At 45.8% G+C, this 26548-nt stretch overlaps 1 protein-coding gene across 2 annotated transcripts in view; it reads left to right on the top strand.

Annotated features, from left to right (window-relative positions):
- Positions 1-26548, top strand: part of MED17 (mediator complex subunit 17) — a 305063-nt gene that overhangs the window by 219185 nt on the left and 59330 nt on the right. For both annotated transcript variants that reach the window (XM_075698299.1, XM_075698300.1), the window contains exon 13: positions 11097-11211. In XM_075698299.1, the coding sequence (XP_075554414.1) occupies positions 11097-11211 (115 nt within the window). The remainder of the gene's footprint in view (positions 1-11096; positions 11212-26548) is intronic.

The following is a 26548-nucleotide window of genomic DNA, read 5'->3' as shown; positions in this document are numbered from 1 at the left end:
TGAGCAAGCAAGAAAAGAAAGCCGGAAGAAGTCTTCTTTTGCGGTACTACACAAGACTATCGCCGTCGACAGCTCGATGCAAGTCACGCGAACTTCAAACGTCAACAGGAACGACTACTACTCTTCGAAATCACATGAAACAGCACCATTTGTTGATGGAAGAGTAGAAAAATGACGCCGCTGCGAACGCGCCGTTGAAGAATCAACAGACACTGGACGCTATACTAAGACAGTAATAGCAGCCATTGTCTCGGAATAAAGAAAACGCACTTAACCAGAAAGTGGCGGAAATGGTCGCCTTAGACCGTATGCCTTACAGCTTTGTAGAAAACCGGGAGTCCAAAGCACTGATGAAAGCAGCTGCAGCGAGATACAGTCTGCCGTCTCGAACAAAACTGTCGTGTGTGCTTGTCCCGCGCCTGTACGACGAAACAATGGAAAAGGTACGACAGGAGCTGTGAAAAGCACTTGAACAAAGAACAAGCACTCTTGCTTTTACGAGCGATATCTGGACGTCACACGCCAACGAGAGCTTTTTAAGCCTCACATGTCATTTTCTTAAAGTGAAGTTTGGGATGAAAAACTTCAAAACACACAACATATGCTGGAGAGTCACACGGCATGAACATAGCTGCCTCATTGGAGCAGCTATGCACGGACTGGGAGATACCAATCGACTGCGTGAAGTACATCGTGACGGACAACGGCTGCAATATCCAAGCGGCTGCCAAGAGACTGCTATGGCTCCAGCGAGCCTGCTTTGCGCACACTCTGCAGCTGGCGATCAGCGATGCGATGTTGTGTACTCCGGCAATCAACAGACTCTGCAAGAAGGAGAAAGGGTTTGTAGGACACTACAAACACAGCCCTGAACAATCTGCAGAGGCAGTTGAAGAAAGACATGCTCCATGTTGTGCGGGATGTTGACACAAGATGTAACAGTCAGTACAGTCGTTGAACACGGAGTCCATCACACTTGAGCTCACCACTTCGCACACGAGCATAGATACCCCTAACTCGGCAGAGTGGAGAGATGCAGTGGCATTTGTGGAGCCACTTAAGCCTTTGTTTGATGCAACTGTTATTTTAAGTGCTTAAAAGTACCCCTCCTTGTCCTGTCAAATTCCAATTATTTTTAGAATGCTGCATTGCCTCGAAGGTTGCAAAGACAACTCAGGGTTTGCTGACAATCTTGTAAAATGTGTCAAGACTCGTTTTGTGGAGTGCGAATTTGACGAAGTGGCCGGCCTGGTGATGTTTCTTGATCTGCGGTTTAAGGCCACAGTTCATCAGGCATCTGGTCAGATTGTCTGGCTGAAAGACCTAGCGACAAGGGAGCTCCAGGCAGCTGACGTGGAAGCCAGTGAGGACACTGCCGTGCCAGCGTCGACTTCGTGTCCGCTGGTGGCAGCCAGTGTATGGAATGCTTTTGACAATCTAGTGATTAACAAAGAGAAGACACATTTGGCATCTGCCCCTGAGAGGGAAGTTGCACACTATGCGGAAAAGCCTCTTCTGGAAAGGGGCAAGGATCCTTGTTAGTGGTGGCAGTCCATTGGCTGCTTCAAGTACTCGCTTTTAAGTGCCCAGAACTACTTGCCCATCCCTGCTACCTCAGTTCCTAGTGAAAGAGTCTTTTCTACTGGTGGAAATGCTGTCACAGTGCATAGAGAGCGCTTACTTTCTGAACGTGCCCAGCAGTTAATTTTCCTTCACAATAATCTGTAACAAGCGCCTTACCTGACTGAAAGCATTACGTGACATTACCTGAGTGCATTACCTATAATCAGTGCTTCTTTAATCTGAAGCAGCCTTGTAAAATGCAATATTAGGTTTAAAAGGGTAATAAAGCTATTGTTGCCTCATTTTGCAACTTTTTAATACTACTCATATATTCAATATTCGATTCGACATTCAAAGATAGTTTTTTGCCTTATTCGTATTCTATTCGTATTCGAATATTTCAATATTCGCATACCTCTACTAATAAGTGTACTGGCAATCCTTCAGAGCTTTTTCGGATGTGTCTGTGGCGATTTCGAGCCCTCAAGATCAGTAAAAGACATGCATTCATTTTTCTGTCAGCCTCCCTTTTTCAGAATGCCCGGTTTTTCTGACATTTTTGCGGCCCCTAGGGAGTGTGAAAAATCAGACGTTGACTGTATAACTAACCAAGAGGATGCTCCAAATGGACCATGGGGCAAACGTGCGGCGGAACGACGAAAACAGAAAGGACCTACACATTGAGGAATGAATGGGAAAGGAAGCGTGCCGCCACTTCTTTGAAGAAGCTCGAGATCAAAAAAACAAAGTGTTGGCTGACCCTGAGATGTAGGTGTCCCTCATCCAAACCCAAATTAAATCTTTAGATCAGTGAAATGCAACACTGAGGCATTGTGCGGGGGCTGAGAGTATGTCAGGACAGTTGAGGCTGACTTAATTACCAGCTGTTGAGAGAGAATCTCATTTGTGACAAAGTTTGGGCCTCATACCAATGAGCTTGCTATCAGTTGATAGAAATAGTTCATATTCGAAAATATTTCATTTGGTATGCATCTCCTTCTTATTCATATTTAAAAATGTTCAACTCGATTTGCAGTGCGTTTTATCATTCTTTTCGAAGGTATTTTATTCACTGCGCAATTTACTAACCCCTTCCTTCTGTTTTCTGTTTTCAATAAGATAAGCACTACTCCTTACTATTCAAACAGGATTAAGTCATTTTTATTTTTTAACATGCTTACTAGAGAGTGATAGCATTGGGCAACATGGTGCGAGCCTGTCTTGATGTAAAACAAAGTTCTGTTTCATTCAGGGAATTTTGCAAAGGCACTCAGGGAAAACCTGGAAAACTCAGGGAATTTGCAAATGTCAACTTGGTAGACACCCTGTTCAAAAAGTGTTCGAGCTTGAGAAAAAAAAAAGAATACATTTTTTAGATAAAGATTTGATTCATTGGAAGTTGTGATACATTTAATTTTGTAGTATACTGTCTGCAAGCAGACGACGAAAGTGAGAAATAAACTTCCGGGGAGTTCACCACTTGCCGATTGGCTGCTCTTTCTGCCCCATTCTGACAAATTTTGCATACTCCCACTTTTATGACATTGCAGCAATCAAACAAAAATCACAAATCACACATTACAAATCAACAAAAATCAAACAAAAATCTCAGATCGCGCCCCAGGCCGAAGCCATCTTCGATCTGCACCACATGACCTCGGAGACTTCTCAGTATCGCCACTTACTTTGCAACCTGTCTTGTTAAGTGGCTTAATAAGAGGTGGTGGACCTTATCGCTGCACCTTTGGGCGAAGGCCCGTACTGGCAACTTAGAGTATTCTCCAGCACCTGCTCACCTTCAAGGAGCTTGGAGATTGCCGCCCCTCCCAGCTCTTCAACAGCATGCGACGGCGCCTGGGCACAAGTAACGTCAACTTGAATGGTGCACTGTTGAGGGAAATCTTACTGCAGTGCTTGCTGCAGTCCACCCACCTTGTCTTGGCCGCTGCAGGGGACTTCACCCTTGACATCTTTGCCCAGCCCACTGATAGAGTTCACGATACAACTTCTCCTTCGGTTGCTGCCTTCTCTTCAACACTAGAGTCTTCAGTTATATCCCGCTGGGATTGACCAGTCCAGGATCGACCAGCTCACCATTTCCATCGACGCCCTACGGACGTCCTCTCATAATCAACGCAACTCCTCCTCACGTTCTAGCAGCTGTTCGTCTTCGTTGAGCAGCCACAGCCTGCGCAGTCTTCAAAGCTCGCCTATTTGCTGTTATCATTGTACCTTCTGGTACCGCACCCGCCAGTGCAAATCCCTTATGCAACTGGTTGGGAAAAGCGCTGTGAGGTGATTTACGGCGGCATGTGACTTTGCCTTACAACCCGGCCTCCTTTTCTTAGTCTTGGATCGCATTTCCGGCCTGCGCTTCCTCATAGACATGGGCGCCAAGGTCAGCATATACTGCTGTCTTCAAAGGGTGACTGCACTTCTAGGTCACCTGGACCTACGCTCCGTGCGGCGAACTCGACCTCCATTGCCATGTATGGTCTACAGTCTGGTCCCTCGCTCTCGACCTTGGCCAGCGGCACATGTTCTGGTGGGTCTTCATCGTAGCCGACGTCGGTCAGTCTACCCTTGCTCCAATTTCCTGACCCATTTCGACCTCGATATCAGCATGCGCCACCATTGCCTGATTGACAGCAAGACACGCCTTTCCATTCCTTGCATTCTGTCGGCTGTTGCTCCCATGAGCACCCGCGCGCTGATCCCACCATGCCCGTACACTAGAATCCTCGGAAGACTTCCCTGGGGTCACAAGGCCTTGCAGTTTAAATCAGACACCCAAGCACAGCGTAACCCACCACATTGTCACGAGTCGTCCACCCGTCGCAGCTCATCCGTACCGCCTCTTCGGTGACCATCTGGCCATGCTCCAGCTGGGCATTATTCGTCTTTCGTCCAGCACTTGGGCCTCCCCACTCCATCTGGTGCCCTAAAAAGAACAGGGTGACTGGCGTCCGTGCGGCGACTACCAGGTGCTCAACGCTCACATGGTCCACGGTAGCTATCCCCTTCCACCTATCCAAGATTTCATAGGCTACTTGGAAGGATGCAAGATCTTCACCAAAGTGGACCTTGTCAAGGCGTATCACCAGATCCCTGTTGAGCCTGCCAATATCTCAAAGACAGCCATTATTGCATTCGTCGGCTTGTTTGAGTATGTGCGCATGCACTTCGGGCTACACAGCCCAGCTACAATATTCCAAAGATTCATTGCTGATGTAATGCGCAGCCTCCTAGCTATATTTATGTACATTGACCACGAGTCCCAGTCCACAAAATGCTGAGTGTCACCTCCAGGAACTCTTTCAATGCCTTCAACAATTTGGCTTGGTTGTCAACACCCGGAAATAGAAGTGCGTCTACAGATCTTCTAAACTTGAGTTCCTGGGTCACCACATCTTGGCACTGGGAACGGCCCATTGCCCTCTGATGTCCTGGCCGTGAAATACTTTCCAGCACCCACTACCCTATGCCAGCTGCATGAGTTCCTGGGCCTAGTGAATTCCTCTTGTCGCTTTGTTCCGCACTGCATGAAGCTTCTGCACCCACTGACTGACCTTCTTCGCACAGCTAAGAGCTCATTCGCGATTTCCTGGTCTCCCGAAGCTCAAGCTGCTTTCAGGGCTGCTAAACAAGTCATCAGTGATTTAGTACTTCTCATCCACCTGAGGACTAACGGGCCCATTGGCATCACGTTGAATGCTTTCAGCATGGCCATCGACGCTGCTCTCCAAAAGGAAATTGACTCTGACTGTAACCTACTGTGTTTCTTCTCTCGGAAGCTTCAAACTGCTGAGACTCGCTGCAGCATTTTTTGCCGTGAGCTGCTTGCCATCTATTCCAGCACTTCTGGAACTTCTTGGAGGGTCAGTCGTTTTAGGTTCTAACCAATCACAAGCCTCTGGTGTACGCCTTCCATACAAACTCTTCCAGGTACGTCGCACATGAACTTCATCAAATGGTCTATATATCGGAGTTCACAACGGATAGCCGGCACATCAGAGGTACTGACGAGGCAGCTGACGCACTTTCACACATCACTTTCCTCAGCACTTCTACATCTGCTGTGGACTGGGGACATCTAGCTCGGGCGCAGATGGAAGACCCTGTGTTGCAATGCTGCATGACAGCTCCTGTTCCCTCCGTCTGCAACTCCTTCCTGATTCGCTTGTGCCTGGGTCACTGTGGTACGACATGTCATTGGCTGCACCTCGCCCCTTCATTCTGGCTGCTTTTCGTCGCGTGGTTTCCCAAGCATTCCACGACATCTGCCATCCCAGAAAATGAGCCACGTGGCATCTTGTTGTGCAGCAGCGGCACGTCTGGCCGAGCATTAACACCAATGTTCGCCTCTTGGCCCGCTTGTGCCTCACTTGCCAGACCACCAAAGTGACCCGCCACACCAAGACTTCCACACAGTTTTACAGCGAAGCTGTATATAGCTTAGCTATCCTCCGGTGGTGGTCGATGTCCATCCACCTACGCATTGCATCAACATAAACAAAATTTCGTCTCCAGTCTCTTGCAAATGCTCAATCTAATGCAGGTATCTTGAAAAAAATTATACTGAAATAGGCCGCTAAGATGAGTCTAACAGTACGCTGAGTTTCATCTACTTTTCATAATTACGTAGTTCACAGCGAAGTTATAAATATTGGGGAATTACCATTTGCTGTCAATACTTGGGCTTCTACGTGATGGAAATGGACAGCCACATGTTTGTCTACTAGAATAAAACTCTAGTCCTTCCAAGTTTCATTCAGCTAATTAACTAGAAAGTAGGCTAAATTGCAAATTACAAATGAACGTGTTTTGTTTTGTGTACTCCTTTCACTGCTCCCCGGTTAACGCATACCATTGCTCTCGTTGAGGCTCGGTTTAACGGCCACCTGCGTCCTATACACACTGTTACCACCAATGGGCATCTTGCATTGTAATAATAATTATAATAATAATACCTATGTATACATAGACACTTCGATTGAGGTAAAACACATAACAGCTTTGCTGCTCGTCCTTCACAGAGTTGAAGGGCTGATTAATTTTTTCTTGCCAGCTGGCTGTTGCTTTGACCACACCCATTCTGATCTGATCAAGAAACGTTCTGATCAAGAAACGCCAATGTATGAAAGCCTCTAACCCTACAACTAGAATAGAACTGGCAGAACTTTCAAAGTTAATCAACAAGCGTAAGACAGCTGACATAAGGAAGCATAATATGGATAGAATTGAACATGCTCTCAGGAACGGAGGAAGACTAAAAACAGTGAAGAAGAAACTAGGAATTGGCAAGAATCAGATGTATGTGCTAAGAGACAAAGCCGGCAATATCATTACTAATATGGATGAGATAGTTCAAGTGGCTGAGGAGTTCTATAGAGATTTATACAGTGCCAGTGGCACCCACGACGATAATGGATGTGGGGTCCTCTCACACCCGTACTCTTGGGACAAAGGAACGACAACACAGTGGTGCAAACAATCACAAGGGCATTTATTGCACCTTTCATAAATCAATGCCTGCTAGCCGAGCTGCTATCCACAAAACATGCCGATGGGCGCGCGACAAATCTAGAAGTCTGACTCACCGCGACCGGAAGCGAGCGAATATGTTCGCCCCATGCTGGATCCAAAGGCCTGGTCGTTCGCGTGTATGGTCACGCGAATCGTGGCGCGTTCGAGGGCGGCCACGCGAGGCGGTCTCGCAGAAGCATGGGTCGGCGCGCACGCGGGATACGTCCCCGCCGCGCGCCGACCCGCCGGGCAAGAGGGTCGCTGCACGTGCGGCACGGCCGTCCCGCTTCCTGTCTCGAACCCAACAGCCCGAGCGCCTTGTCTCCCGACGCCCGAGTAACCCCGCAGCGGCGCGACGCTCGCGCCATCTCTCGCACCGCGCTTGTACCACCCGACCGCCGCGGGCGCCAGGCCACGCGGGGGGCGAAGCCGCCCTGCAGGAGACGAGCCATGCGGGAAAACTAGATCTCAGGGGAGGCGTGAGAGTCGCGCATCCCCACATGGAAGAGAGAATAGTCTAGAGGAATTCGAAATCTCACAGGTAACGCGGGAAGAAGTAAAGAAAACCTTGGGAGCTATGCAAAGGAACAAGGCAGCTGGGGAGGATCAGGTAACAGCAGATTTGTTGAGGGATGGTGGGCAGATTGTTCTAGCGAAACTGGCCACCCTGTATACGCAATGCCTCATGACTTCGAGCCTACCGGAATCTTGGAAAAACGCTAACATAATCCTAATCCATAAGAAAGAGGACGCCAAAGACTTGAAAAATTATAGACCGATCAGCTTACTGTCCGTTGCCTACAAAGTATTTACTAAGGTAATTGCAAATAGAATCAGGAACACCTTAGACTTCCGTCAACCAAAGGACCAGGCAGGATTCCATAAAGGCTACTCAACAATAGACCATATTCACACTATCAATCAGGTGATAGAAAAATGTGCGGAATATAACCAACCTTTATATATAGCTTTCATTGATTACGAGAAAGCATTTGATTCAGTCGAAACCTCAGCAGTCATGGAGGCATTACGGAAGCAGGGTGTAGACGAGCCGTATGTAAAAATACTGAAAGATATCTATAGTGGCTCCACAGCCACAGTAGTCCTCCATAAAGAAAGCAACAAAATCCCAATAAAGAAAGGCGTCAGGCAGGGAGATACGATCTCTCCAATGCTATTCACAGCGTGTTTACAGGAGGTATTCAGAGATCTGGATTGGGAAGAATTGGGGATAAGAGTAAATAGAGAATACCCTAGTAACTTGTGATTCGCTGATGATATTGCCTTGCTTAGTAACTCAGGGGACCAACTGCAATGCATGCTCACTGACCTGGAGAGGCAAAGCCGAAAGGTGGGTCTAAAAATTAATCTGCAGAAGACTAAAGTAATGTTTAACAGTCTAGGAAGAGAACAGCACTTTACAATAGGTAGTGAGGCACTGGAAGTGGCAAGGGAATACATCTACTTAGGACAGGTAGTGACTGCAGATCCGGATCATGAGACTGAAATAATCAGAAGAATAAGAATGGGCTGGGGTGCGTTTGGCAGGCATTCTCAGATCATGAACAGCAGATTGCCATTATCCCTCAAGAGAAAAGTTTATAACAGCTGTGTGTTACCAGTACTCACGTACGGGGCAGAAACCTGGAGGCTTACAAAAAGGGTTCTACTTAAATTGAGGACGACACAACGAGCTATGGAAAGAAGAATGATAGGTGTAACGTTAAGGGATAAGAAAAGGGCAGATTGGGTGAGGGAACAAACGCGAGTTAATGATATCTTAGTTGAAATCAAGAAAAAGAAATGGGCATGGGCAGGACATGTAATGAGGAGGGAAGATAAACGATGGTCATTAAGAGTTACGGAATGGATTCCAAGGGAAGGGAAGTGTAGCAGAGGGTGGCAGAAAGTTAGGTGGGTGGATGAGATTAAGAAGTTTGCAGGGACAACATGGCCACAATTAGTACATGACCAGGGTGGTTGGAGAAGTATGGGAGAGGCCTTTGCCTTGCAGTGGGCGTAACCAGGCTGCTGCTGCTGATGATGATGATCTTATTTGGTTAGATGTTTCTTCCGTCTCACGACTGCTGGTACATTGTGACCGTGATTGGCCGCGTCGCCAGTTGGCCCGAAGCGGTGCCCATTCCGGACATCACTGTGGAAACGGTCGCCAAAGCCATCGTTTCTGCGTGGGTTTCCAGCTTCGGATGCTCCAACAATGTTTTGGCAATTTGAATGTACTCTCTTCACTTGCTCCAAGTGCCTGCTTGGCATTAAGCACTGCCGTACCATGGCATACCATCCCTGTGCCAACGGCCTAGTTGAGTGGTTCCATTGTTAACTCAAGGCTGCTTTCACTGTGTGCCTGGATTGAAACCACTGGGTCGACCACCTTCCTATGGTGCTTCTTGGCCTACGCCCCATCCTTCGTCACGACCTTGGCTGTTCAGCGGCTGAACTGGTCTACAGTGCACCCCTGTAGCTTCCTGGAGACTTGTTCATTTTTTCGGCGCTTTCGCCCTAGTCGTTGCAGTACCTCCAATAGTCGGTGCAGTACCTCCAATGCCTACAGGACTGCATTCAGCAAATGTGCCCCGTCCCGCCTCAATCATCTGACCACAGCATCTTTGTGCATCCGGACCTTGCGTCTTAGACGCACATTTGTCTCCAACGAGAGCCTGTAAAGACACCTCTTACACACTCCTACGATGGGCCGTACCATGCTCTCCACAACATGCCGAAGTCCACCACCATTTTGTTCAATGGTCGTGAAGAGGTCATCTCGTTAGACCACCTTAAACCCGCCTACCTTGAGATGCCTCTCACGGAGCTCCCCGTGGATGTCGCCGGCGTATCCACCGGCGTATGTCACTAAGATGGCCCCCATCTCTACCTCATTGATGCACACATTTCGCCGTTACGTCTGAACGGGGGGCCCTGTAGTGCTCACCGGCGCCGCAACGTGGAGATGCTAAGGTCAGTGTTGTCAGTCGGCGCCTTGGGGCCGGGTGCCTGAAGATGAGGAAAATGAACATCCCCATCAGTCATTGCGCACATAATTGTGGACGCAAGTTATTTTTTTCCATTTCTGTGTAGTGGTTTCAAGGAATAAACAACGAACATTAACCTTTGAGTAAATTGAACATTCTGCTTTTCTAAAGTACACCTATTCCACTTAGTGAAATGTATTGCCTTAGATGACTGCTTTGGTGAAGTCACTGCCATGTTTGACAAGACGTTTGAAGGGGGGCGTTTCAGTAGTAATTGCGAGATTTTTTTTCCCTTGTAATGCTTGTGCCCAACAATTAACCTGTGCATGTAACTCCAGCGGGTGACTTATCACTTTCAATGAAGAAACATAGCATGACTGACTGTACAATAAAAGAATATTTAATTCCTATGTAGTTATGATGGGTCACTATGTAAAATGCACAGTCATTCTCCTACCTTGTCTTGGAGCGCCCAGCAGCATGGCATAAAATAACGTAAATTTCATACATTTATAGACAGTTGATCGTAATTTGTGACTGAAAGGGATATGTGCAGCACGTGCTCGATGAGCAAGCATGGGATGGGCAATCCTGTTCTAGAAGGCTACAATGCTGGTCCTCTTGTTCTGGCGCTCCTGTGTGGTGCTCCACTTCGCGTCGCAACTGCTACTTCTCACCTTTTGCTGCTCTTCCAACCTCGAGCTTGACACCTCACTTGGCGCATCGTGAAGTTCGATCTCTAAGAAGGCTTGTGGCAGAAGTTCTATGAGCTTAACCTGCAACCTACCTGCACATGCCACTAATAGATTTATATACAACAAAACGGACTGGTGGGCTGGGTGTTATTGCATGTTAATAGTTTTAGTGCAAAGAAACTCGTCACACGAGCGAAGGAACGCAGGACACAGCACTTCTGGGTCCTGTGTGCTGTGTCTTCTGTGCCTTCTCTCGTGTCCTTGCGCTAAAAACAGTTAATACTGTTCCCCATAATTCACTGCACCTATGCTGATTCTGCAGGACTCCGCTGGTGATTCACGTGGAAGAGCAGCGACTGCAAGCTGTGTGTCGTGACGGCCGTGTCATCCAGCTCTCTTACGAGCCTCAAGAACTGCGCTTCCTCCTCATGGCACAGGTCAGTGGTAATCACTTCATTTCACTTGTATATTGCAAGGGCTGTTCAGGCATTACAGTAGAGGGTGGGTAAAATTCACATACAAAATCAAAATACAGTAAACGTCAGATTTTTTTTACTCTGTAGGGATAGCGACGGCACTGTAGAGAGCACAAGAGCCGTTGATTGGCTGTCTGAGCAAGCACTGCGGGTGGGCCAGAATCATTATTTGCAGGGGGTGTCGACAGCTCAATCGAGAAGCCCGAGGCAGCGCGGTCACGGTAGGGAGAGCGGTCGGATGGAGCCGCGCCGCCGGGTTTCTTTGTTACCATGAGGGAAAGCCAACTTCTGGGGGCACTTTTCCGTTACTTGACGTTCGATATATCGGGAGTCATTGCTATTTTTGTTTGATGTAAGCGCAATTTTTGCTATATATACTCACTATAACTATACCGGGACCAGAAATTGTTCGATATATTAAAGAATTTGATGTAAATGGGTTTGATATAGTCGGGTTCGACTGTACATCCCCAACGCGTTTCTTCAGGTCATTTTTCTTCAACACGTACAAGTTCGGAATGACCGTTCGTGAAAAGGTGTTCCGGGATGGAACGACGTACTCTGGAATTGTACAGTGCATCACCTCGATGAAGCTTTTCTTCTTCGACCACGCTGTACAGCTGCAGGCCACGTGCAATGAATGCTGCTATCCTCTTAGTCATTTCTTGCGCTTTTACCGATCAAGTTTAGGCTTTAACTAACTGGCCATGAATAGCTGCGATGATTTGACTCGCTTTGATTCGCTTTTCTTTTTCGGGAAACTGTAAAGTTGGTGCATTTCCGAGTGTTCTTTGTACTTGCCTGGATGTTTCTTTAAGTGGGTGGCAAGTGTCGTCGTAGTGCTAGTAGGCGTCTTCAAAACAACTCCGCAAGTCTCACACTGTGCTTCACCTCCAGCAGGTACTTTCAGGAAAAAGTTCCATATCGGGTTCGCATGTGCGCACTGCCCAGACACTGGCACCGTCGACGCCATCTTCACCTATAGCGGCAGCAGCCAACACATGAATAAGCGCCACTGGCGTGGCGCGACTGACGGTCAGGACAATGCCGAGGCTTTGTCAGGGGGAGAGAAAAAGAAACGACAGAAAAAGAATAGATGTCTATACCAATGCGGGGCTGCCCACGTTGTGAGCTGTACAGCGATGACATATTTCCGGCTTTTTAATGCAAAATGTATAGATTGATATCTACAGCTGCTGTATGGCAGCCATGACGTATAAAACATAGCCTCCGTGATTTGTATTTGTGCCAGTCGTTTGTGGCTTTTGGCTGCCTATTCAAGTCCTCCAAATAATGAGAAAATATTGAATACCGTAATTCAAATTGAAGGGAATAACGAATACAGAACTATTCGATCGAATATTCAACAACATCGAATATTCGCCCGTCCCTAGTCAAAGCACAGTACTCTTGTCGTGGTTTGTTCTGGCTGAGCGCTGGTATGGTGGTTTTAGGTACTCGTGTTTGCTTATATTAATGATGTCATGATAAAGAAGGTAGAGAAACTTTAAGGCAGCAACGCGTCGGTGAATCGCCAAGGTTTGAATGTTTGCCCTGTTGCGTAGTGCGGTTATGCTGACATCAGGTGAATACAGTCGCCGACTGATTTTCCGGACTCCAAAAATTCGAACATGCCCGATTATTCGGTCAGCTTCGCGGCACCACCATTCTCCCCATAGACCTTAATGTATAACAACTGCCGAAAGTTCGGACACCTTGCAACCTCTCGTCCGATTTTTCGGACACTCCTTGAGCCAACTCGATCAAGAGCACCATGCACCGACTCTGACCGGTGCATGGTTCGACTTGCTGAACGCATTTTTGTTTTGAACGGAGCCTCCTTGCTGCCCCACGAAGTGGCGCTACTGAAATCCCACTCATCATCATCGTTTCTGCCCGGTTCGATAGAGTGGCTCTACAGCAGTTCTGGTTTCAGCTTAGTAAGCCATGTCAAGACAATCCAGCAGCTGATTTGTTCGCGCGCGACGTTGCGAGCAGCAGGCAACGTTTTCCGTTTGTGCGACTGGTGTCGGCACGGTGGTGTTTCCTTTGTGTGCTGTGTCGAGGTTTCGGTGACCCAACGCGGCTTACGGAAACATCGCGTCAAGTGTTTAATGGCGCCGACAGTGCCCGCGCAGACTGCGCTGGGGAATGCCGGCAAGCGGGTGCCGGGAGGCCTAATGCCCCAACCACTGGCACGCGCCGAAAGCTTCGGCGCGCGCTGGCAAGCGAACGCGTCGCTTCGCTTCGGCTGGAGGGAAATGGTGCGCAACCACTGGAAACAAGCTCCGACGCGCGCCGAAGCTCGCTCTTCCGCTCTTCGGCTGCGGCGCACTGTTGCTGGACTATTCAGTCTTCATCCGTCAAAGTCCGGCCTAAAACAGCCTGCTGTAAACTAAGCTTGAAACAATAAGTTAGTGATCTCTATGTGCTTTTATACATAAAAAACACGTTTGAATAATGAATATACACCTGCCGCAACAGTTTGTTTTTATTTTTGAAGTAACACTAGTGTACAAAATATCGACATCAGCGCTCGCGCGTCGTCTGTCTGCAAGATCGCTTTGCAAACACGTGCACGACGATGCCATATATCAAAAGCTGTTGTACCATTTCATTTTTTGGTAGCTTATTGCACAGCCAACTATGTAAGAATTAGGCGTGCAATGTATAACTGAAAAAATCTGTGTTGGAAATATTGCCACGTAGTAGTGACGGTAAATAAATAGAGCCGGCTCAATCGCAACGATAGAGGCGAGCAATGTCGGCAATCGTAGAAAATCTCGTCTGGGGGTCAAGCGCGTCGGTTTGCATACGTCAGTCGTCGAAAGTTACAGCCTATTCGCTGGTGCCCGCGCGCCTTCCAGAAACTACAACACAATTCGTATCGCGTATGCAATCAGATTAGCAAGGTTCGTCGACAACAGACAGAACCATCGATAACATTCGCGAAACTTCCGATACGTTCAGGCGCATCCTGCACCGAGCAATAACGTTTAACATTTTTTAGCCAGTGAAATACGGTAACCGGATACAGATAAAGCATCCGTGTCAATATAATTATGCTTGTTGGTGCATGAAAGAAACGTGAAAAAGTGGGTTCTGAGAAAATCAGCACAACAGAATTGAAACACCTGTAGCACTCACAAAAAAAAAAAAAAAAAACTAGAATAGCTAAAATGTATGTAATTCGTATCTTGTCTCCCCCCAATTCTAGATTCTGCCAAATCTAGCCCATGGAGCACCTCTATTATTCTAGGTTGTTTTGATGCATCAATACCGCATCCGGAGGCCTTCACATTGAGTGTATTGCTACAAAACATTTTCGCAGTATAAGGGCCATGTTCTATTGTAACTGGTTTCCACATATCAAGTCTGCCTTTCTTTACATTAATGAAATGACATACCGTCAGATAATACAAGCTTGAGAATTAGAGGGTTTTAATAGGAGTCTTTCGTTGCCCTTTGCGAAGTCGTACTATTGAAGCAGTTATTCGAATGTATGGGAGCAGCTCATTTGCATAGTATAAGAAATATATAAACAGGTTATTTTCACAATTTATACACTTCGTCACCACAAAAATGAAAATTGCAGTTTGTTGTTTGCAGCCTGCTATGATGTTTTGACTGAGAAAGATATATTCAATTTGTTCTGCAAGGCACGCAATAATTGCTGTGGCATATTATTTTATTGCACAACACTGCATACAGTAGCCAGCCATTATTAAAACTCAGAAGAAATTAATAGCACAATGCATATGATCAGGCACATAGTAGCATATTATCGCACTTTCTTAATTCATGCCAGAACGACGACCACAGGCGTCCTTCTCCAGCAAGGTCAGCATCCATCGTGCCTCCTTACCATCGGGCTTCACACCCTCAGCACGTTCAACCTCAGCTTTGTGGTGTTTAAAACAACCTCAAGTGCGTCTTACGGTTCCAGGGATAAGAAAGACTGACCTGCCTACCTTGGCGTTGAAGCAAGCAGCTCTGGATTGTTTGCACACTTTCTACTTTGATCGAGTCCACATATATACGGATGGTTCTTCCACTCAGACCAGCTACACCAGCGCAGTGGTTATACCATCACGATCACTAAGCATCCAATACAAGATTTCTCACTTGACAACATCAACCGGTTCGGAGCTTGTTGCCCTCCGAGGTGCCGTTGATTATATTAATAAGCAACCGGCTAATCGGTGGGCAATATTCTGCGATTCAAAGGCGGCCTTACAATGTCTTCTGTCATCTCTTCGTCGCGGGTCATGTGAACAACTCTTGTCGGAGATACGAGAAATGCACCATCACATGAACATGAAAGGACACGGCGTTGTGTTTCAGTGGCTGCCTGGTCCCCCATTGCGGTATCTCCGGCAATGACCTCGCTGACGAAGCTGCTAGGAAAGCCCACAAAGGAGCAACCCTTGTTTCTATACCTTTATCGCGGAACGACGCAGCCCAACACTTAGGCAAGCTAGCGCACTCTTTTGACATTGGGAAAGTGGCACACACCTCAATTCACTCAACATCGATTGCATTCCCTCGATCCCTCTATGCAACTGCGGCTGTTACCAGGTCTTCCGCGAAATGAGGAAACAGTGCTGTGCTGCTTACGTTTGGGCGTCGCATTCACCAATGCATATGCATTTTTGATTGGAATGGCTGATAGCGCCGAGTGCAATGCCTGCGGTGTCGAGGAAACCATAGAACACCTATTGAAGATGAAAGGCAAGACCTTTGCACAGCTCTCAACCAGCTAGATGGAAAGCCGTTCACCTTGAACAAGATCTTGGGACCATGGCCTCGCATATCGCAGCTACAAAAGGCCACAGAAGCGCTGCTGCGATATTTTAAAGATATCGGATTGAGTCAGCGTCTGTGATCCAAACTGAGTGACCGGCAGATATCCTCAGTGGACTTTCTCTTCTTTTAATCTTTCCGTCCCCCTTTCCCTTTCCCCAGTGTAGGGTAGCCAACCGGGCTCAGTCCTGGTTAACCTCCCTACCTTTCATTCATCATTTTCTCTCTCTCTTCTTAATTCATGCCCTTTTTTTAATTGCACAAAAGCTACTGCACTGAAATAGTGTACTAGTACATATTTAAAAAGCACAATTTTATACTATGATAATAATCAATCTATGTTAATCAACAAGCGTAAGACAGCTGACATGAGGAAGTATAATATGGATAGAATTGAACATGCTCTCAGGAGCGGAGGAAGCCTAAAAACAGTGAAGAAGAAACTAGGAATTGGCAAGAATCAGATGTATGCGTTAAGAGACAAAGCCGGCAATATCATTACTAATATGGATGAGATAGTTCAAGTGGCTGAGGAGTTCTATAGAGATTTATACAGTACCAGTGGCACCCACGACGATAATGGAAGAGAAAATAGTCTAGAGGAATTCGAAATCCCGAAGGTAACGCCGGAAGAAGTAAAGAAAGCCTTAGGAGATATGCAAAGGGGGAAGGCAGCTGGGGAGGATCAGGTAACAGCAGATTTGTTGAAGGATGGTGGACAGATTGTTCTAGAGAAACTGGCCACCCTGTATACGCAATGCCTCATGACCTCGAGCGTACCGGAATTTTGGAAGAACGCTAACATAATCCTAATCCATAAGAGAGGGGACGCCAAGGACTTGAAAAATTATAGACCGATCAGCTTACTGTCCGTTGCCTACAAAGTATTTACTAAGGTAATTGCAAATAGAATCAGGAACACCTTAGACTTCCGTCAACCAAAGGACCAGGCAGGATTCCATAAAGGCTACTCAACAATAGACCATATTCACACTATCAACCAAGTGATAGAGAAATGTGCAGAATATAACAAACCCTTATATATAGCTTTCATTGATTATGAGAAAGCATTTGATTCAGTCGAAACCTCAGCAGTCATGGAGGCATTACGGAATCAGGGTGTAGATGAGCCATATGTAAAAATACTGGAAGATATCTATAGCGGCTTCACAGCCACCGTAGTCCTCCGTAAAGGAAGCAACAAAATCCCAATAAAGAAAGGCGTCAGGCAGGGAGATACGATATCTCCAATGCTATTCACAGCGTGTTTACAGGAGGTATTCAGAGACCTGGATTGGGAACAATTGGGGATAAAAGTTAATGGAAAATACCTTAGTAACTTGCGATTCGCTGATGATATTGCCTTGCTTAGTAACTCAGGGGACCAATTGCAATGCATGCTCACTGACCTGGAGAGGCAAAGCAGAAGAGTGGGTCTAAAAATTATCTGCAGAAAACTAAAGTAATGCTTAACAGTCTCGGAAGAGAACAGCAATTTACAATAGGCAGCGAGGCACTAGAAGTCGTAAGGGAATACATCTGCTTAGGGCAGGTAGTGACGGCGGATCCGGATCATGAGACGGAAAAAATCAGAAGAATAAGAATGGGCTGGAGTGCGTTTGGCAGGCAGTCCCAAATCATGAACAGCAGGTTGCCGTTATCCCTCAAGAGAAAAGTATATAATAGCTGTGTCTTACCAGTACTCACCTACGGGGCAGAAACCTGGAGGCTTACGAAAAGGGTTCTACTCAAATTGAGGACGACACAACGAGCTATGGAAAGAAGAATGATAGGTGTAACGTTAAGGGATAAGAAAAGAGCAGACTGGGAAGGGAACGAAGGCAAGTTAATGACATCTTAGTTGAAATCAAGAAAAAAAATGGGCATGGTCAGGGCATGTAATGAGGAGGGAAGATAACCGATGGTCATTAAGGGTTACGGACTGGATCCCAAGGGAAGGGAAGCGTAGCAGGGGGCGGCAGAAAGTTAGGTGGGCGGATAAGATTAAGAAGTTTGCAGGGACGGCATGGCCACAATTAGTACATGACCAGGGTTGTTGGAGAAGTATGGGAGAGGCCTTTGCCCTGCAGTGGGCGTAACCAGGCTGATGATGATGATGATGATGAATAATCAATCATTCAAATTTTTATTGTAGTGCCCAGGAACAGCTAGAGAGCCTTTGTACAGGTGCACTTAACAAGCATTATGTGAGACAAAATGTACAGAAAACATGAATGTAATAGACAAAAAAAGGGAAGATAGAGAAACAAATAGGAAAAAAAGGAAATGCGGAAAAGTAAACGGGAGTTAATCCTACATGATTATCTACAGATACACAAAACACAGGAAATGAACTCTGAAGTATGTTTTGGAGTCGAGTCTTATTAGCACAATCTTGTAACAAGCCCAGGCAACGAATGTGGAATGCTACCTGGTATACTATTGCGGCACAAACAAATGCATATGATCAAGAAGCTTTAAGGAATGTATAATGTCATGGACCACCTTATACAGGAACAAAAGGTGTGATTAATTAAGACTTGAATCTAGAGGTGCGAGTTGAAGTATATTTGAGAAGGCTCAACTGTGGTCGCCAGAATGGCAAAAGTGGTGCTTTAAGATAGATATCAATTTATTCTGGATGCATTCAATGAGGTCCGAATTAGATTTGCTCATTGCACCCCCCTCCTACCGAGGCATACTCTAGTAGTTGGAGGCACACAGCAGAATTTCAGAAACACAACAGGTGAGTGGAAATCATGCAATTCCACGAGCATGAAGGGCATCTTGTGTAATAATCTACGTGAAGAAAAGCTTAGCATTTTGTCGAAGTACACACCAAGATCTTTCATTTCATCGACCCTAAGGAGTGGAGCATCACGTAGGGTGTATCAAAATTTCACATGGTGCATTTTGCGCATATAACTTAATGCCATAGTGTTGGAAGCATTTAAGAGTACTTATTGTTTCTGCACCAGCTTGAGAGTGAAAAAATGTCTTTTTGGAAATCGATGCAGCGGTGAACACTGTTGACAGTCTGAAATAGTTTTAAGTTCTCGCCACACAAAGTCATGCTGTTCATTTATTAAAATGCTCTTAGCACTAACAGAAAACGAGGAATCAAATATCGATTCAAACACCTGACGCACTGAAGAGGATATATATAGGTCGGCAGTTAGTAACTGCACATCTAGCACCTGATTTGTGCATGGGCAATGTTCATGCTACCTTCCGAGTGCTAGAAAAGGTACTTGACTTTAGTGAACTATTGAAGATGCTTGTGAGAACGAGGAACAAGTATGCTTCCATACGTCTTAATCCTTTCAGACACCACTTTATCCCGTTGATTGAAAGTTGCTTTCACCACATCTCTTGCATCCTCAGAATCGTAGAAAGTGTACAGCTGCAGCAAATATTAATATTAATTTTCAATTGTTTAGCGAGTTTTGTCAAGTTTACAAAATTTCGACTCCATGCGAAAACTCGCTACAGGAACACAAAATATGAGAACATGTACTATTTCGTGTTTTGAAAAGCTTGAAAAGCACTTATCCAGCCAATTGAAAATTATGCCTGGTGCACGACATTGTAAATAACAATGAAAGAAGTGAACCCGCTACATACAACATACTTGTGGTATCCTGTGTTAGCTTCTGGTTTCGGTTTTGGGTCGTTTACGTCAGAGCGCCACTCAGCGCCAAACGCTGCAAGTTGTCTCCTGCTTCATCTCGGAGAAATAAAACGGATTCTTTGTCTGGGCCCCTACTGAAGCAGTTCGGCTCTTTCTTGCGGCGCTTCGCGCCCCGGCCGTTTAGGCCTCATGCCGTAAACCTTTCGTCCGGCCACCCCATCGAAGCTACAACAATACTGACACAGAGTAACAACACCCAGACGTCTACCTTCCACTCATTTTGTTAAAACATTCTGCACGTTATTCAAAATTGCAGCACAGTTCCAATAATAAGTGTTTCAACATGTATGAAACACATTTTAAATACCATTACTTTCATCAGTGCTTTTGCTATTGATGCACGCTCCTGCTGTGCCCAATTGTGTAGATGGCGTCTCAAAGGGTTAAGCTCTGTGGAGGAAATACCATCAACACCACAAGAAAGGGAATGTTTAAGGCAAAGTTTAAGGCACTTCATATACTTGGAAACAAGGTTTTCATTGACTGTTAGCATGCACTGTGCCAGGCTGAGAAGGAAGATTACTTGAAGCATATTTCACACCATATAGCAAACAGAAATGTTCTGCAAAGGCATCAGCAGTGTTCGAGACAACACCACTACTTTCATGAAGAAGACGTACATCTTTGGCACTCTTTTTAGAAGAGAGAGCCCACAAAGCTCCAGAAATATTTTGAATTATGTGTCACGCTGGCTTCAACACAACCAATGTGGTCAAAGTGATGATTCTAATAATAATAATAATAATAATAATAATAATCTTAGTGGTAACTTGGCACACTAGACTAAAAAGAAGGCTGATGCCTGTATGTTAGAGCATCTGATAACCAGCCATCTAGAGCAGGAATTTGCAGGATGCAGAAGACACTTCCTTCCCCTCCACATGCACACACACTTGCTCAATAACACAGCACGGCACACACGCACACATTCGACAGGTGCACAACACACAGGAGTGCCAATTCAGTCTGGTTCCAAGGAAGGATAATCCAAATCGCCAGGGGGGTGGAGAGAAAGCTCTGCGTGCCAGATATAATCATGGAGTTGTGGTGTCGGGCCATAGAGGCGCGTTGAGGGCTCAGGCTGTGCTGACCACTTGTTCAGACGAACTGAAGAAATGTTAGTGCTGTCCAGAGTCGTCAAGCACCCTGCAGTATAGACTAGTGCAATGTTGCGCTGGTATTGCAGGGTGTGCTACTTGAGGGGTTTGAGGCAATCCTCGAAGGCTGGCATGAGCTTGTGACAACCGAAAAAACGGGAGTAATGGGTGCGTATTGTCCGGCGCTGAACAAGCTTAAGTTTGTTAGCGTCGCGAGTTTGGTACAGGAACTATACTGATGAGCAGTACTCAAGTCGTGACAGAATGATAGAAGTGTAGAGTGCTCGGAAAACCTTAGGTCATCAGGGAAGGGAGACACGGGACACAAACCCAAGAATGGGCCGGTGCTTACATACAGTGCTGGTGACATATGCGGAAAAGTTGAGAGAAGAGCTAAATGTTGCATCCAGAATGGGAAGGGCCCGAAGAGTCTTTATAGAGGTGCCTCCAAGGAAGAAGGTTGGACATGCAGCAGTTTCGTTGTGGCTCATACGCATGGCAGCACCTTTTATGGTGCTACTACAAAGTTTGATATTGTAGGCCCAGTCGTTCACCTTTACAGAATGTATTTATTGTAAGCACGTATGCTGTGCATCGGCATATTGTTGTTGTTGAAGTGTTCACTTGTTAATCAAACACATTCTGCGCAGATGCATTAGTAACTTGGTTTTGAGTAGATCTTTGTCCTGACTACAATTTATAGTATCGCAGCAAGAAACATTTTAGTAGAAGCTAAAGGGATTCCAGCAGTGTAAGCATACCGACTGCACAAAACACTGATGACACCTTTTCACCTTCCCCACAATGCACTTACACCATCTACACTTTCCATAAGCAAAAAGTGAGATAAAAAATCAATTACAGTTTCATTGACTCAGTACTTGCTGCTTCTGAAGCGGGCATCGAAGCAATCGTGGTATACGCTGCTACATGCATAGGTCTTGCACGATGCAGGTCCTGCTATGCACTGCACACAGGGCACACATTGTAAACAGATAATTTCTTTTTGCAGTGCTCAACTATAAGGACACACTGACTCAAACATGACTGCGTTGTCACGTATGCTTCAGTGCATCAGTGTTCTTGATTGCTGCACGAGCGAATTATCCCCAACTAGCCCAAAAGACGGACGCACTTGAAAGAAGTGAGTGAATGAGTACAGTGAACTTGTACTGAACTGGATTCACATGCTGAATAGAAGAGCGCAGTGTCAGCTGAAACAGGCAGCACGGCTGATTATGTAAGTACTTCCAATAGTTCGGCTACTAGTGTATTTCGCTTTCGGAAGTTATCTTTACCACTGGAAACAGCGCAGAGCTTGCCCGTGAAACTTGAGTCAACCGACACCACACGAAACACGCCGCGGTTGACCAACCCAGCTTCCACACCGTTCATTCACCACATCACACATCACACGAAGTCAGGAGTGCCATATTTTAAATCATTGCAGCACCAAATGGACCTGAAAATTCACTTCCTTCGACAGAGTTTCTTAGCTGGCCTCGTTCACTCGCCAGTTACGAACTCGATGGACCCGCTAGGCCTACGCATAACGTTAACAACATCAGCGATAGGCGACTGCTGATTATCCAGACTTCGGAACTCGTAAACATGTTTCCATTCGTTTTGAGCACAACAAAACACACACACAACAAGCACAGACGTTGCGGTAATCGTGATTCGGTTGGCTGTTTTAGCAGACGATCGCACTGAGCCCGGCGGAACCCAGTGGGCAGGTTGGATTAGTCGGCGTCGTTCGAAGTCGCTTCGGATCCACGTCGCACTGCCACAACCCACGGTCGTCGGTCGCGTCGTCGTCGGCATACTATTACAACACTGTCTTTCAGGAACACTGTCGCACGCGTCGTACGCCCAAGGAACTCGGACGATCGTTGGTGCCGGCGCCTTCGTACGGCCGGCAATCGTATGCCTAGCAGCCGGAGGCTCCGCAGCCTCCGATTGGTTGACGCCTGCGACTCATCGCAGCCTCTCATTGGTGCACGCCGGCGCCGCGCGTCGGCAAACTTCTAGCATCGGCAGTAGACATAATCGCTGCGCGACGTTCCGCTTCGCCGTGTTTCCGATCGACGCATTTGACCCTTCGGCGCGTGCCAGTGGTTGGGGCATTGTCGCCTTCCGATGTGCTCCCCACTGACGCGGAAAATGTTCTGCCGAGACCTATGCAGTGGTTGCATTGCGATTCCGGACAACGTCTCATTTGACAGTTTCACAGGCGCTGACACTGCTGTACTGACATGCTCAGAACTCGACGACGGCGAGATCATTCGTCAGGTTTCTGCTGCACCGCCGGACGATAACTGCTAGTCGGAAGATGATGCACTAAGTGCTACGCTGCTGTCGCATGCGGAGCGTGTACAAGCAGCGACTGTGCTTTCAGCCGCCTGTAGTGACCGTACGACCCTCTCCGAGATTCGGGCTTATCTGATTGCGTCTAAACGGAACAGCGTGCAACGGCGCATTCACGATTTCTTTAAGCCTACTGCCGAGCCCGAATAAGTGCGTGGAAATAAAGAATTTCATTTTTTTGTTTCTTAATCTGCTCTTTTGGACACCTGTTTATTCGGACATTTCCGCAGTCCCCGTGAGGTCCGAATAAACGGTCGGCGACTCTTCTGCGAATGCACAAACCGGAGACATTTATTTTGAATTCCCTCCAGTTGATTAAGAAGGTAGAGTTGGTGCAGATTCCAGATAATACTGCTGTATTCAAGGATTGGCCTTACAAGGGCCTTATAACTTGCTAGCCTAACTTTGGAAGGTGCCAGTGCAAGTTTCCTGCGAAGATATCCCAGCTGTCTATATTCTTTTGTGCACTTCTGTTTAATGTGAACATCCCATTTTAATGTGTTTGTGATGGTAACACCCAAGTTTTTAACTGTGTCGGCTTCTGTTACATGTAATTCCGTTAGATGATGTGCAAATTTTAAGGGTACCTATTTTCGAGTTATATACATGCATGAAGTTTTTGCTACATTAATTTCTATTCCCCATTCTCGACACCATTTAGCAATGTTAGTTAAGGAGTAATTAAGTCGTATCTGGTCATTAATCGTCCGGACTGTGGTGTAGATGACGCAGTCATCGGCAAATAGCCTTACTGTTACATCAGGTTCAACATGAGAATGAATGTTGTTAACAAATATTAGGAAAAGAATTGCACACAGCACAGACCCTTGTGAAACACCGGAGCAGACATCTAACTCTTCAGATTCAGTGTCATTTATTTTAACGTACTGACTGCGGTTTGAGAGATAGGTGGTTATCAAGTGTACTATGTCAGTGTCAATCCCAATATTCTTAAGCCTGTCAATTAATTTTGGATGGGGCACCTGTAAAATACTTTGAAAAAGTCTATGAATATTACATCAGCTTGAAGTCTCGAGTTAATTACTGTAGTAAAGTCATGCGTTATTTCGAGGAGTTGAATTACGGTAGAAAGACCTTTACGAAATCTGTGTTGTTTGGGGTAAAGTAGATTGTTATCTTCTAAGTATGGTAATGGCTTTGCTAATAATATGCTCCATCATTTTACAACAAGAGCTAGGGAGTGAAATCGGCCTCCAAGTGTTTACCATTAACTTACTACGTCCTTTGTGAATCGGAAGGACCTTGGCACGGAGCCAGTCCATCAGCAGGGTAGCTGCTTGAAGCGATGCTACGAAAATTGCATGCAAGAAAGCTGTTATCTGTTCTGCGTAATGCTGCAGAAAAGCATTTGAAAGAATGTCAGGACCTGAAGATTTTTTAACATCAATCTGTAGCAATAAATTAAGTATTCCTTCTTGAGTTATGACTACTTCAGACATTGATAACGGAGGATCCGTCACAGTTTCACTTTCTGTAAGTGCAAGGGTACACGTAAAAACGGACTGAAAGTATCTGTTGAATGTATTGGTGCCAGTGTGTGCTTCAGTTATGATTCCATTTACATCGATCTGAGTCACATGGTTCTCAGGCCTGGATAGGTATCGCCAAAACTTGTGTGGATACTGTGCCATAAATTTTAGTAGTGTAGTTGAAAAGAAAACATCTCTTGCCTTCCGTAAAGCAGTTTTTAGCCCACCAGAAAGTCAGCAAATATCTTCAGGATTATGTTTTTTCTTCCGCATCCTTTGTAGTTCTTTTTTTAGGTGGATCACACTACATGTAATCCATGGGTTTCTGCATTTTGTACGTTTCAGTCGCATGGGAATGAACGTTCCCTCACAATGTGTTATTATGTCTTTTAGTTTAAGCCATAGATTATTCACTGTACCATAATTTTCAATGGAAAAGGTTTCCAACACTACTTCAAGGTAGTCGATGATGCTGACATCGTCAGCTCTATTGTAGCTTTTTAACAGCTACACGTGATTCAGGAACTGGTCTGCTAACGCCGATAGTAACTGTTGGCAGCAGCAGTTTATGATCTGATGTGCCCTCTTCGAGTGTGATTTTAGATGATTAGAGACAAAGGCAAGGTCTAGTATAGAAAATGTTTGCCCTTGAATGCGCGTTGGCTCTGTGACAAGCTGAGATAACGAAAAACTAAGTGCTATGTTCAAAAGCAGTTCAGAACTACTAACATCTCTGCTACCGGCTGTCAGCGTACTCCAATCAATAGTGGCTAGATTAAAACCACCAGTAAGAATTAGCTTAGTACGATCTTTCAACCTGCCACAAAGGGAGTTGTTAATTTTCATCGTGTAGTCGTCGGACATGTTTAGTTTCCTCTAAATACTGCCTATCAGCACGGGTGAATCATGGACATATACAGTGCACCACACACTTTCATGATCTGGAATACCTTGCTCTTTGCGAAAAGATAAGCCCTGCCATACTGCTATAGCGACTCCGCCCCAGCGACTGTCGCAGTTGGAGCAAAGAAGAAAATAAGAGCGAGGAACTATTTCTGAATCATGATTATGTTTCCATATTTATGTTTCAACCAGCCATGTTTTGTTATGACGCCAATGTCAGGAGAGCAAATTATCAAGATATCTTCTAATTGTTCAGCCTTATGTAGTAGCTTCAGCTCCTTGCATTAAAACATACTAAAGAAAGTGAATTTACGACTCTTGCTCGTCATGCATTGTCAGCACTGGACTTCCCGTCGCCGCCGCGATGTATGCTGTTCAAAGGTAGCCTCAATTTCTGCACGTCATTTCATATATGCAGTTGATCGTTCACTTTAAGCTTATCAAAAAGAAGTGTTACCTTTTCACCAGCATCACATTCTGCTTTGGAGGACTGCCAAAGTTTCCTGCGTATGTCCTGTACTGAGGCCAAGAAGTCTTCTGATATTGATATCGAGCTATTTTTAAGCTTCTGCAGTTATGAAAAACAGTCATTTTTTCTGTGAAATTGTAAAACCCTATAATTACAGGCTTTGTGCTCTTCTCCTTTCTTTTCCCAATACGGTGTACATGCTCGACTGATCTTGTTTCTACATCGAGTTTGTCTTTGAATACACCTTTAACTACTGCTTGTTCTAGATCTTTGCTGCTTTCATCGCTTTTTTATTCCGACCCATAAATGATAATGTCATTCCTACGGCTTCTGTTTTCCATGTCGTCTATTTTTTTGCTCAGACTCTGGATATCATTGCTCATTTGCGGTGACATGCTGTTCACACTGCTCCACCTTTTCATGATATTGTTTAAGCGATGCAAGAGTAAATTCAATTTCTGTCAATCTAGATCGAACG

The sequence above is a fragment of the Dermacentor variabilis genome, chromosome 7 (genome assembly GCF_050947875.1).
Source record: "Dermacentor variabilis isolate Ectoservices chromosome 7, ASM5094787v1, whole genome shotgun sequence".
Lineage (NCBI taxonomy): Eukaryota > Metazoa > Arthropoda > Arachnida > Ixodida > Ixodidae > Dermacentor > Dermacentor variabilis.
This window is presented reverse-complemented; position numbering and strand designations above follow the sequence as displayed.